At 28.6% G+C, this 14,571-nt stretch overlaps 1 protein-coding gene across 1 annotated transcript; it reads left to right on the top strand.

Moving 5' to 3' along the window:
* Positions 1-7,681: 7,681 nt before the first annotated feature.
* On the top strand, positions 7,682-8,720 carry LOC103503853 (uncharacterized protein At1g76070). Its single transcript, XM_008468232.2, has one exon. It carries the CDS (start codon positions 7,769-7,771, stop codon positions 8,435-8,437), a length of 669 nt encoding a protein of 222 aa, XP_008466454.2. The 5' UTR covers positions 7,682-7,768; the 3' UTR covers positions 8,438-8,720.
* Positions 8,721-14,571: the final 5,851 nt, after the last annotated feature.

Here is a 14,571-nt window from a genome sequence, read left to right as displayed (position 1 = left end):
CACATACTAATGTTACTAAATTAAATATTTATATTTAAATTGAGAAAAATGTTAACTAAGAAAATATTATGAATTCAAATACAACTAATGTTTTTAAAATGATTTTGGAAGCAAATGATTAATTATTGTGATAAATATAAATTAAAAAAGAAGCAAAATTAAACCATATGATAGAGACTAAACAAAGGTGGAGACTCCTTTGGTGGTAGATAGAGAATAAGTTAAGTTTAATATAACAATATCGATTTGATTAGTTATCCACTTTTCTCGATTAAGTGGATTGAGATAACTCTTCTTTTGTTTTAATTAATGCCTTCATTTTTTCGATTCAATCAAGCCTTATCTTTTCAGAAAATTCTTCAAAACAATTTATCTACATAGTCGTGGCGTTCAGTAGAAATGTAGTATAACAATCCAGGTGTACTACAAAAGTGATATGTATATGTAATTGAAGCGTAGGCAAGACAATTCAAAGAGAGTTAGGATAATTTCAAAGTAACATGCATGAATTGCCGTCCAAATACATACATCATAGATGTAATCTTCTCGAGTTGAGAAATACATCTTTTTGGTGACTTATAATAGAACGTTTTTATTGTAATTTGCTCATCAATTTTTTACTTCCCATTTTCAATAGAATTCTCCTCTTTTTTAGTTCAAATTTATTCCTGGTTAATTTTCATAAATATAACAAACCACTAAAGTATTTACGGTTCGTGGAACAAAACTTATGAAATTAGCCATTTTTTAAATATTTCAGGTTTGCCAGTTTGCCCCCTTCGTCTTTCTTTTCTCTTCGCTGCTATTTTTTTTATCGTCTTTCTTCTTTTCCTATTTTTTTTTCTTCCGCTGCGATTTCTTTCAACTGTCTTTCTTCTTTTCCCTTTTTTTTTTCACTGTAATTTCTTTCTATCATCTTTCTTCTTTTCCTCTTATTTTTTTATGTCGTTTAAATTTGCGTAACCAAATCTAAACGATCGTGTACAAAAAATAGCAAAATCTAAAAGATCGTGTCTAAAGAATCTTGAAAAAAAATCGTTTAAATTTGAGTAGTCAAATGTAAACGGTCGTGTAAAAAAAATAAACAATAGTGTAGACAAATATAAACAGATTGTGTTCCAAAAGAATTAAAAAAAAATCGTTTAGCCAAATCTAAACGATCGTGTACCAAATTTAAAAAAAAGTCGATCAAATTTAAACAATAGTGTAACAAAATTTAAACGATCGTGCAACAAAATTAAATGATAGTGTAACCAAATTAATCAATAGAATTGAAAAATAAATCGTTTAGATTTGGATCCAAATCTATACGACCAAATCTAAATGATCGTGTATCAAACAATAGCAAAATCTTAACAATCTTTTACCAAATATATTACGCGCGTTGTTGACGGAGCATTTTTTGTATTTTCTAGCGTGGGTCTGTTAGCTTTTTTTCATTTTTAAAATTATTCTATAAAGTATAAATATCTTACTTTTTTTGTTATATTTTTCAAAAAAAATCCTTTTATTCATTTGAATTACTAATTTTACAAAAGATAAAAAAAAAAAGAAGTATTTAGACATACTCTCATAATTTGATTATAATTTCACAGATACAAATGCATGTTATAAAAATAAAATAAATAGAAACCTAATCTAAACTCTCAAAATTGAAATTGCTAATAATTAATTTTTCTTAAATAAATAAATAATTAAATTTACATTTAATTTTGGAGGTAATTTTAAACTTTCACTTTCTTTTCATAATTGTCTGTGTAACATTGATTTTTTCTTCTTTTATATATTTATTAAACAAACATATTAATATTATCTAACATGGTTATATATCTAAAAATTAAAATTTCATAGAAAAGAATTGTTAAAATATTAATAACTAAGTTCAAAATGGTGAAATCATATAAACTAATTATTTGTTTTAGAAAATATTGAATTGTTAGAGACTAAAACACATATATGTTATATTATAGAAATATATGAAATTAATCTTTACCAAAATAATTATATTGAATAAAATTTCAACTGAAAATTCAAGTATTAAAATTTAAAATATATCACTAACAATCTTCTCACGTGTGGACTTTAAAGTAAGATTTGATTTGATTTTTGTTAATGTCTATAAATCCTTAGTGTTCGTGAAGAAAATACTTTATTACGTTTCATTTTTTCTCTATTTTCTAAATAACTAAGATAGGCAACCCCCTTACCTAAAATACTCAAAGCAATATGAAATCCCAAAGCTTATGTCCCATCTTGAGTAATGGAGTGAGCTTAAGTCGAGCTTAATCGATTACACCTCTAATCTGCAAAATGATAACAATTAAATGTTTGGATGAATAATGATTTAACTTCTTAGATCTAAACGACCAAATCTAAACGATCGTGTACCAAACAATAAGTAAATCTAAACGATCGTGTACCAAACAATAAGTAAATCTAAACGATCTTGTACCAAACAATAACTAAATCTAAACGATCTTGTACCATATATATTGCGCGCACATTGTTGACGGCGTGGTTGACGGGGCATTTTTGGTATTTTCTATGGTGGACATGTGAGTTTTTTTTTTTTTTTTTTTTCGTTTTCAGAATTGTTTTGTACGGTGTAAATATTTTGCTGTTTTGTTATATTTTTTAAAAGACCCCATAAATTATTTATGTAGGCAAAAACTACTTCATAGAATTAATTATACTTGACTTTTTTAAAAATGTAAATATTTTTTTTTACAATTTTCCATAAAAAAACTAAAATACCTTTTAGTTTATAAAAGACTAAAAGTTCATATTTATTTGAAATATTTACATGAAATTTCAACTTTTACATCTCTGAGTTAATAAAAATGTTGAAAAGGATTTACTTTTTTTTAATAAAATATATCGGTAAGCTTTTAAATTTACACGTTCTAAAAGTAAAAATGAGTTTGACTCAATTATATTTTGTTTTGATATAATTCGAGACGTTTCGGATGAACTCAGACTAAAACTAGAATAAATAAAAAAAACCATGGTTAATTAACCTTCGTACCCAAAATTCAAACAAAAAAAATGTTAAAAATCTATACAACCTCAAAATATATGCTACACTTTTGAATATTTAAATATGATCATAAAAAATATTGTAATTTTAACCTGTAAAATATAATTACATCATATTACTTAATCCATATGAAATATAGTTACGTGACCATGTAAAATACAATCGAATTACATATTATTATAACTCACACACTAAGATATAATCAATTTAGTTGCCTCAGACTTTCCTTAAAAGTAACAAAATAATTTTTAGATAACTAACTAAATATTATTTTAAGAATTCGATAATTAAATTAGAGATTAATTGACAATTTGAAAAAAATATATCTAGGGATAGGATCTTGCACATGTTTTTCATCATTGTTTTTTTGAGCTTATATAGAGATCCATTTGCACCAGTGTAGAGTGCCAAATCTAATACTACACTTTGATACTAAGTTAGTATTGTGAGTGTCAACATGCGCTTAGTTCAACGAACATTGATGCATGTTAAAGCCCAAAAGATCTATGATTCGAATCCCCCACCCCAATTTATACTATAAATTGTTAGTAAAGAGAGTATATGTTTTAGCCAAGACACAAAATTAAGCTTAGAATTCTCTTTTAAGATAACTTACTCTTCATATTTTGAGTCGCCGATTACGGTTATTCATAATCCCCCTTCGCCGTCACGTGTAAGTTTGGGAATAGAGCACAACTCGACCAAGCAACCTAGAATCTGAGGCTATGACTTTTTTCCCGCTTCTTAATATTTTTTAGGCCTTTCGTAGAGCAACCCTTGCTACATACTTGAGCTATAATTTTATCCAATTAAAAAGATAATATGATGAAAAAAAGGAAACTTTGGAAGTTGATGATGGGAACTTAGAAAGAAAAAGGGGAATGAATTGTGATATTTCTGCCGGCATCTGAATTCTTCCTCACGAACGGACCACATTTGACTTTCATTAAACAAACAATAACACCCAATGTTCAAAATTCCTTTTTTTTCTTTCTTCCAAAAACATAAATTATTTTTCTTTTGACAAATTCAACCAATTAATAATACCTTATCTCATCCACAAATAATATTATATTTATTTTACTCTATATCACAAATTCTCATCTTCTTTCCCTCCGAGGCGAGACGATAACTTAGCGTTGAATCTCTAATCTCTTAGCAAGTTTATATCTTTATGCTAATGTCTTCTTTTTTTATGCTGTGCATTTTCTTTAGACAGAAACTCTTCATCTCTAGGTCTAGGTTTTATCACCTTAACTCAATGTTAATCGTCATACAATCTTCCTCTTTAGGTTGAAGGTTTGATTTGATTTTCCATCTTTGCAATTTTTTTTATTGAAAACATGTACGACGTATTTGGTAAGAAAAAAAATATTTTTTTTCAATGAATGAATTATATTACGTATACGAAATTGTCATAGGATTAGTAATCTCGACTAATCCATAGAGAATAGGCCCACAAAAATTGTATGCTTCAAAAAGAAAGAAAAATTGTCTCGTTAATTCCACGATAATCAGGGCGAGGTTTAGAAAGGTTGCCCTCTAATAAGAGATGAAGACTCTAAGTCAAAACGAATACCTACAGATATATTTGACGATTAATGCCAATAATAAATTATTGAATTCTTAAATCACTGATGAACCCAACAACTTAAATTTGTGGGTGAAGACGAATTTAATCATTATATCATTCAACGATCTCCCTTCACTCGTGAGCTTGATATATGAAAAACATAAAAAAAAAAGTAGAAAATCAATTTTGATTTGGAAAAAATAACAATGCAAAAGCTTTTGAATACATAACCTCCCTAGCTAGATCACTTAATTTAATATCATCGTAAACTACTGGTTGATTCAAAATTTTAATTTTATGCGTGGAGGTAAATTTTATATTATATCGAATTATGAAAACTTAATTATATGAGGCTTTACACTACTTTATATGCTTATTCCCAACTTAGGCATTAAATAAAATATGTTAGAAAAAAAGCACCACACTAATGTCACATACTACGGACCAAAGAGACTATAAAAAAAAAAAAAATCAAATCAAATAAGAAATCTTAGAACCCATAGTAAATTAAAAATTAAAACTAACAAATAGGATTCATTATTTTGACCAAACCAATTCAAACTTTTCTGATTTCTTTGGGTTTTCCATTACCCAAAATAAATTACTATATATATATAATTTGATAAAGTGAGTGAGTACAAATGCAATCAGTCAAAGGATGTTTGAAAATGTCTCAAGAAATAATTTATTTTAGGTTAAAAATTAGGAAGATATAATTTAGTTCAACCTTAGTTTATAACGAAATTTAGTCCCTAAATACTAAACTTCTAATAATTGAGATCCAAAATTTTACATCTTACTATGAAACAATTTTATCAGTAAACTCTAAAATTTGTAATGATTTAATGTAAAAATGAGTGAAAAATTTTACTGAGATCTCTTTTATAAATAAATCGATAAACTAATTGGAGATTTAATATTTTTATAAAATACAATGTCTAGATATATAATCGTAAAAATTGACATTAACTTTCGATAATTTTGTTTATGTTGGAGACCAAGAATCTATTTGAAATGACTCGAGAAAACAATATTTATTTAAAAGAGACAACTTTTAAATATAGTAAAATAAACTAAAATATTAACAACATATAATAAAATTTTAGATTCTATCAACGGTAGATACTGATAAGCTTCTATTACTATCTATCAATATGATTGATAGAAACATATCAATATCTATCAATATTTATCATTAATAGAATCTAAAGTTTTACTATAAGTATTTTGTCAAATTTAACATTTTGACAATTTTTCTTTATTAAAATTATTTTTATTTAATTTTTATAAAAATGATTTAAAATACACTCCAAAAAAAACTAATTTTATTGGTTTTCACCCAAAAATCTTATTTCAAATATATCTTAAATTGTTACACATTTAAGATTACATACTAAAAGTCTAAATTCGTTCAAAATTATAAACTTTCACAACTAAATAAATACAAAATTAAAAATTCTCAAGTACCAAAAATTGTTGCAAATTAATAATTTAAAAGAGAAATTAAAAATGATTAAAGTAAAAGTGTGTTTTAAAGTTTAGTTTAATTTAACATAGCCAAAACGTGCCGTTACAAATGAGGGCGCGTGCGACACGTCGTTTTAGTGCACTTCTTTTTATATCGCCCCCAATTATCACATATATCGACTAATTCCTTGTATTAAATATTTCTTAATTTAACTTCTCGAGAACCAAAAAAAAAAAAAAAAGGTATTTTTTTGAATTAAAATACAAAATAAAATTGACATTAAATTCATTCAATATTGGCTTCTTGATGACTGAGATGGGGAAAATAAAATTTGGAACATCACAGGAACCTCTCGAATTCATAATCCAATTGCAAAACTTGACAACTACGTACAACTAATTATTATTAATAATAGTAATAAATTAAGAAATAAAACGGATAGGTTTAATTTTTTTTTATTTTATACATTTTTGTACATTTTATTATATTTGAAAATATTATTTTTTTATTGTCAAGAATTTATTAATCTTATTTATAGATATGAAATAATAGTGAGTTGAACCTTGCTTTATCTTATTTCTTTTATGGACGAAAAGTAAATTTTTTGTCAACAAATTTTGGATGTTTTTAAATTTTAGGAAAATACCAACTTAGTCCTTAGATATCGAGATGTTTTTGTTTTATTCTTGAAGTTCGTCTTTATTTGATACTATGGTTTTAAATTTCAAATTTTAGTTATAATATTTTACAAAATACTAATTTTTTTTTTTTGAGAATAATGTGACCTTTTGAAATAATTATAAAGTGAAAATTTAAAATGAAATTTAATAATGTAAAGTTAAAATTATTTAATGATAATTTTTAAAATTCTATTAAATTAATTAAATATGCACTAACACTATATAGTAAAAGTGAATATTATTAAATTGAATGTTTTTATCCTAAATCAAAAGCAGCACTCTAATCTCCTAATTTTTATACATCAATTACGCTAATATATTAATTGAAAATTATGCTTAAAAGTGTAGATTTTGAATCAAAATTCAAACTTAAAATATAAAATTGTATTATTTCAAAATTAAAAACTAAATTAAAATCAAATGCAAAATTTAAATACAAAAAATAAAAATGTAAAATTTTTAAAACATAAGAGATAGGATTTTATTTTCTAAGGTATAACATAGACAAAAAGTTGTAAGCCTAACATAGACAAAAATTATATATTCTTTCCTTCTTTTATTTGTAGAGGTATATATACACACGTGGAAAAAAAAATATAATCTATCATAAATAACAGTTAAAATCATAAAAATATTTATAAAATATTACAAAATTTCAAATTCTATTGAATCTTAAATAAAATATTAACAATTTAAAATTGGATAGATTTAGGAGTGTCATAGAATTTTATTTATTAAAGGGTGAAAAATGAAAAGAAAAGAAAGTAGTGAATAATGTTTTTGGTTGTTTTTCTTTATATAAGTGATCGAAAATTACCAAATAGCAGTTAGCCGGAGAAGTTTTCTTGGTCCGACGTTTCTCGTTTGACCAAAGCAAAGATGACGGAAGTAGCCTTTGTCAATTCCTTGTTTAACTAAATAAATAAATGTCAACTGATTTCCATAAAAACCAACTCTTTATTAATTACATATATATAATTACACCCTCAACAATTTCAATCTACACATAAATGATCATGGAAAAACATTCCTCCAATCCAAAATCCAAATTCATGAAATTTCTTCCCAGAGCCGCCTCCGCCGTTAATTTCCACAACCCACCGGTCAGTCCCGGTAGGGAAACTCGACCACTCGCCGGTCGAGGATTTTCCGGTCCGATGAAGTTTTCGATCATACCACGGGATGCGCGAATTACCAAATCCAATAACTCCGGTTTCGAAACGCCGGAGCCTACGTCGCCGAAGGTGTCGTGCATCGGCCAAATCAAGCACAAGAAGAAGTTGAAGGACTTGGCTAAGACGGCTGCGGCGACGGTTGAGTCCAAAAATCGGCTTCCGCCGTCGAGGATTAAGAGAATTTTTACAGGTGGGAAAGTACAAGGGAGGGCAAAATCCAGCGTGGCGGGGGCTCAGACGGGGAAAGCGCCGTTGCCGGAGAGAGCGCCGGGGGTGAATCAGATGAAGAGATTCTCGAGTGGACGTGGGGCTTTGGCGAATTTTGATTGGACAGCACAGATTGCTCCGGAGGATGAGGTGGAGGGAGAGGAGCGGAGAACGGTGTGGATTGGTGAAGAAGTAGGGCCATTTCAACCGAGAAAAGCAGTAAATATATGGAAGAGAAGAACCGTAGTTCCCCCAACACCTCTTCAACTCAGCTCAACCATTGTCAAACAAAAATGATACTATACTCCTTTGCTTTTTTTCTTTTTTCTTTTTGTATTTTTACCCCAAAAGAAAGGAATGTAAGAATATTTGAATATAAATCTAGAATGGCAAATTTCATTTTCCGTAAAGAAAAAGGAAATTAATCGGCAACTTTACACTTACAGAGTATTAATTTCTGGATTGATATTGATTTTAGGTAATACATGTATTTGTGTTAGGTTTTTGTTCAAATGTGTTTTATGAAGTTTATCGATTTATGTTGGTACGGTTTGATTTATAGTATTATCATATTATTACCTTGTTCAGGGTGTGAATGTATTTAAGTACTTTTATTTTGAAGGGTAATTAATTAGCTTCGAGTGCTTTAACTTTGGGAGTCCTATCATTAGTTGAAAATTTAGTGTAAATTTTTTAACTCTTCAAATAAAAAAACCTTTTTGCTTTTATAAATTATCATTTGTGAGTTTGAGTTTGGTTGGTCTATGAACTTAAACTTATTTAGTATTTCAAAAACTTAAATTTATTTGTTTCAACCATCATGATGATAACACGTAACATCGTTGTAAAACTTAGATTTGTCACCTTATGCCTTTTATTTTAATTTTAACTACTTGGGTGTATCGGTCTAATCTTCTTAATTAGTTTCAGTTTCAAATTTTGATCCCTATGGTAATTTCATCTTTATTTAACAAATTACACAACAATATGTGATGATCCAAAATTTAACCTTCTATGATATGGTTTTTAAATTTTTAAATTTATTTAATCCAAATAAAGTAAGCTCTAAAAGTTTAATCCAAACATAATTCCATGGATAAAATATTAATAATTACATAAAGGTGAAATATATGATTCACACCTCATCATTATTGAAACTCTTATTAGTGAGATTATATTACTATTGAACAAAAACTTCTAAATTATATTAAAAGAAAGTCTTAATTAAATCTTAATTTCAAAGTTTTAACTAAAATTAGAATGTGATGAAACAAATAATGTAAGCAAGTGTTCAACACTTCAAAATTAACGCTGCGAATTCGATAAAATACGATTCTGAAATAGGAAATTAGTATTAAAAAGAAACGTAGATCGAAGTGTTGAAATATACAACTAAATTTTAATAATTTAAGATGTTTTGATTACCATTTAAAATTAATAGTTAAAAGTTATAAAATAAATACATTTCTATAATTTGTAATTCACATTTTACTAACATTTAAAAAGAGAATTTGATCACGAGTTCAAATATTGTTAGTTTAACAAAACAAAGAAAACGATAACAGAAAAAACTTAATACATATTTCATTTGCAGTTTGGTTAAGATGATGATTTTATTCATGACAACATGGGTCAAATATTGTAACACTTTTACAATTATTGTGAGCTTGAGCATATCCGATTGTAACATTTTTAGAAATTTGGTGGCACAACTCTTGCTATTGAAAGTTCAGAGGTGATATTATAATTCCGACCGTATAGATTTTGCAATTTGCCATAATAACTACCTTCAATATTTTAAAAATAAAAAATAAATTGAATTTTATTTATAAAATAATCTTCAAATTATATTACGAAGATGAATTGTTGGATTTCTTCCCAATGGATTGAGGATCACTGTGGGTTTTCAAAAGTCAACAGATAGATAATAGATAACGGTCATGTTGGCCTCTTCACTTAAGAGACATATCTCGAATAAAATTACGAAAATACCCCTCCTTTATTTTAAGCAAAAGCTTTGAATCTTAGAATTAATAAATGAAAAGTGAAGATAATTAAATTAATATATTTAATTAATAACGGATAAACAATAATTTTTTGAAAACATTTTTTTATAAAGAAAAAAAAAATTAATTTTTTCCCCCGAAAATTCCATTGACTTTGTATTTATTACCATCATATTTTTTAGAGGATAAAAAATGGTAACTTTCAAGAAATACAAATAATACTAAAAATGAAGAAATAATTTTAAAAAAACAAAAACAAAAAAGGTAAATGGACCAAAATACATTAACGGAGTTTTATCATGTTTTGAAATTGATTTCTTAGGAATTAGATAAGAACAGATTATTGTTTAATTATTGCAAGCTGTCTAAGGTGAAAATGAGAGATATTGACTTAATCATATGAAAAATAATGACAAACAAAAAATTGGTCAAAAAATGGCATGCAAATATAGAATATTCAACTGTTTAAATTAATTTCATTGAAGTGACATCACAGACACAAAAGCCCTCCTCTTATTATTATCATTATCATTATATTTGGAATTCAAATTTGAATTATAATATTATTGCAAAGTATTGAATGTGGCATGCTGTATTTGATTGTACAATATTCCAAGTTAAAGATTATGAAGAACAAAAGCAAACATGCCTTTCTAAATGACAAGGAGTGTCCAAATTTGTATACTGCAATAACTTTAGTTGTTCTTGCTATGTTCTTGCTTCTTCGTAATGCGGGTACTCAAACTTTGTTGCTAGTGTTGTTGTTGTTCTCCAGATCTCAATGAGCCTCTTGTTAATAGAAGGAATATTTAGTTCAACGAAACAAAAAAAAAAAAAAAAAAAAAAAAGAAAAAGTGAGTCTCTCCTTTGGAATTACCTACTCTCCTTTCCGGTGGTAAAGTGAAGGTATTATCACGGACATTTCTTACACTCATGATTGCAAGGTGCTAATCCAAGTTTGGCTCAACTATTTCTCGATTGGTATATATTCATCGGTTCATAATTGGTCGACCAAAATCTTGAGAAATTGATATCTTTTCTAGAAAGTGCACTTCCCTCAGCCTCATTTTGATACTCTATGGGCATGGGCTTGTCTGTGGGCTATGACCCTTGACTTTGGAAGACGTCAATATATTAAGTATATGACAAACTAAATGAAATTATGATCTTATAAAAATATTTAAACAAAATACGTATGTGTTTAAATTTTAAACTCATTTTATAGGAAGTGTTTAAAGAAATGTATTTATTAAAAACATTTTTACTTAAGTCAATTAGAACGAGTTCTTAGTTGGGATTGAATCCACAGACCAATAATCATGCGCAAACCCTCGTAAGGCCCATGGACTGGATGCTCTATAAATAGAAATTTTATCCTTCATTTCCATGGGTTTGGAAGAACTAAAGATTGGAATTATAAAAACTAAAACTCCAAAGGTTAAAGTTTTAAAGATTTAAAGAAAACAACTCACTGACGTTTTAAAGATCAAAATACATATTTTAAAATTATGATTGACTAAAGCTCCAGAGATCGATTGTCGCTATTATAAAGATCTGAAAACTCTTTAAAGTTTTAATTGAAGTAAAAAACTTGAAAGGTCGATCCAAGTAAATTAACAAGCTTGAGAAGTATCCAAACTTATCGACAAAACAAGGGCTAGCCCAAGTTCATCAACAAACTATAAGTTGATACAAGCAGTTCAACGAGAGATAGAAATCGATCCAAACCAAAATCAATAAGACAAAGGTCAATCAAACCCGATCACAACAAGCCAATGATCCAACCCTAACAACAAGTTAAAGGTTGATCCAACTTGATCAGAAAGTCATAGGCGAATCCAACTCTATCAACAAGCTAGTTGTCGATCCAATCCGATTATAACTAGTCAAAGTTCGATTCAAACTAATCAACAAGTTTAACATCAATCATCTAATTGAAAGATCATTAAGTCTCAAAGCTGATCATCTAAGAACATCAATATATAAGTCCAAAGACTTATAATTTATACGAAGATCATCAAGTTCGAAAGTTGTTTCTTCCAAAGGAATCATCATGCCCAAAATAAATCATCCAAAAAGATCAGCAAGCGTAACTAAGAATTAAAATTTAATGTATGTCTTTGGAAGAAAGAATCAAATGATAAAAATTAGAAATCGTAACACCTACGCTACAAATTAAAAGAATCAAGTTAATTTCCATGAATTAAAATTTCTTCCTCTTATCAATATTAATTATTATAAATATAATTTGTAAAATTAGCTAAATATTAAGGAGGGTTACAAAGTTAAATGGAACCATAATTTTAATTATCTACAAATCTATATAAAACTAGTCGAGAAACATACGCACATTAAACTTTATATTCATTATTTTAAAAAATTTATAATATAGTGATTTTTTAATTGTAATAAAATATTTATTTTATTTTAATTTGTTATATTGGTAAAATAAGTAGGTCATTTTGCTATACATGAAAAGAATCAACATTTAGGGGCTGTTTGGGGTTAGGGTTTGGGCTGTGGGGTTAGGTTAGCCCAACCCTAACCCCCGTTTGGGCCCAATGTTAAGGAAATCCTAGTTTTAGGGTTTCCTTAACACGATTTCCTCTTCCCCTTTGAACGGCGATACGCGTGTTCCCGTTTTCGTGAATCCGGTTTCGTCCTTCCCCACAATCCGTGTTCGATTTCTTCCTTCAAACCGATTTCAATCTTCTCCTCAACCCTTCTTCTTCGAAATTTTTTCCTTTTTCTCTTCTTTCTGTCATCTCCCTCAACGAATCCATGTTTCGTTTCGTCTTCTCCCTCAACTTTTTTAGGGTTTGTGTTCGTTCTCTTTTGTCCGGTCGATTTTGGTTTTTTTCGTTTCATCCTTTAATCCATTCGTTCGTTTCGTCTTCTCTCTCAACTTTTCTAGGGTTTGTGTTCGTTCTCTTTTGTCCGGTCGATTTTGGTTTTTTCCGTTTCATCCTTTAATCCATTTGTTCCTTTCGTCTTCTCCCTCAACGAATGTTCATAATTTTGTCTTCATCCTTTAATCCATTATGCCCTTGCGTTTTCGCGATGAAACCGGATTTCGTTACGCCGAATCTCTCTCTAAATCTCTCTCATCCGTCTCTCTCACTCTGAAAGGACTTCTGTGTTCGTTGAAGCCGACGATTTCGTTGGCTCCGAACACGATTTCCTTTTTGGAATCGTGGGTTTTGCCTCCTTCAAACCTCCTTGCCGCCGTGGTTCGATTATGCTCTCGGGTCTTTCGATTGGCAATAGGACAGATTCTTCACTCTGCCATTGGAGCTTGGTAGGGAGGTTTGGAGTTCTCAATCCACTTTTTTTTTAAAGCCGATGATGAGTTCGAATTTGTGCTGAATTGTTCTGTATTCTTTACCAATGTGTTATGTGTTCTGTATTCTTTACCTATGTCTTGTGTGTTCTGTATTGTTTACCTATGTGTTGTGTGTTCTGTATTGTTTACCTATATGTTTTGTGTTCTGTATTGTTTACCTATGTGTTGTCTGTTCTGTATTGTTTACTTATGTATTCTGTGTTCTGTATTCTTTACCTATGTGTTATTTTGTAATGAATGTATGTAGTTCCGGCCATGATGAGTTCGAATTTGTGTAATACTGAATTTGTGTAACATGTCTTCTCTGTATTCTTACCAATTTTCTTACAATTGTTGTATTTTTTTACAATTGTTTTATTCTTACCTCTCTCTGTACAATTGTTTCATTTAAAAATTTGTTACATTTTTTTTCAATTCTTGTATTGTTCTCTATATGTATTCTCTGTATTCTTTTGCCATGTCTTATTGCTTTAGTGTTGTCTCTTCCATGTCTTTTTAGTGTATGGTTTTGACTTCACATTTGCTTACAAAATTTATTACAATCCTTCTATTCTGTTTTATTGTTCTGTTCATTTACTTTCATTTACTTTAATTTACAAAATTTATTTGTCTGTATTGTTACATTGTTAATTTATTTGTCTGTATTGTTTCTGTCCAGTGTTGTCTCTTCTTCCTTTCTGTCCAGTGTTGTCTCTTCCATGTTTTTGTAGGGTATGGTTTTGGTATAGGTTTCAGTATATAGCCTTTGACTATGCTATACTTTATGTCAATTGTAGCAGAGAGACAGGGCCTGTATTTTATTGATAGTTGGCTGTACTTTGGTATTTTGGTCTTTATATTTTTGTTTACCTCCCTCCAAGTCCTCTCAACTTGCCCCATCTTTCCCCTATATATTGCCACCTTTCCTCTTTTGATTCACTGCATTCTTCTCCCTCTTTGTATCATCTCTGTGGTTCTAAGTTATATTTTGTAAGTCCTCTTCTTCTTTACTGTTACCATGTATCTTTTGTACCCTCTCTGTGCTTGTAACTTATCTTTTGTATTCATTACCGTTACCATGTAGGTTGTCTCTTCCATGTCTT

The sequence above is a fragment of the Cucumis melo genome, chromosome 4 (assembly GCF_025177605.1).
Source record: "Cucumis melo cultivar AY chromosome 4, USDA_Cmelo_AY_1.0, whole genome shotgun sequence".
NCBI classification, from domain to species: Eukaryota; Viridiplantae; Streptophyta; class Magnoliopsida; order Cucurbitales; family Cucurbitaceae; genus Cucumis; species Cucumis melo.
Note: the sequence above shows the minus strand (reverse complement) of the source record. Positions and strands in the feature narration are given on the sequence as shown.

Bases quoted from the DNA above. Each gene is read 5' to 3' on its own strand.
- LOC103503853 (XM_008468232.2), top strand. From the start codon at position 7,769: ATGATCATGGAAAAACATTCCTCCAATCCAAAATCCAAATTCATGAAA.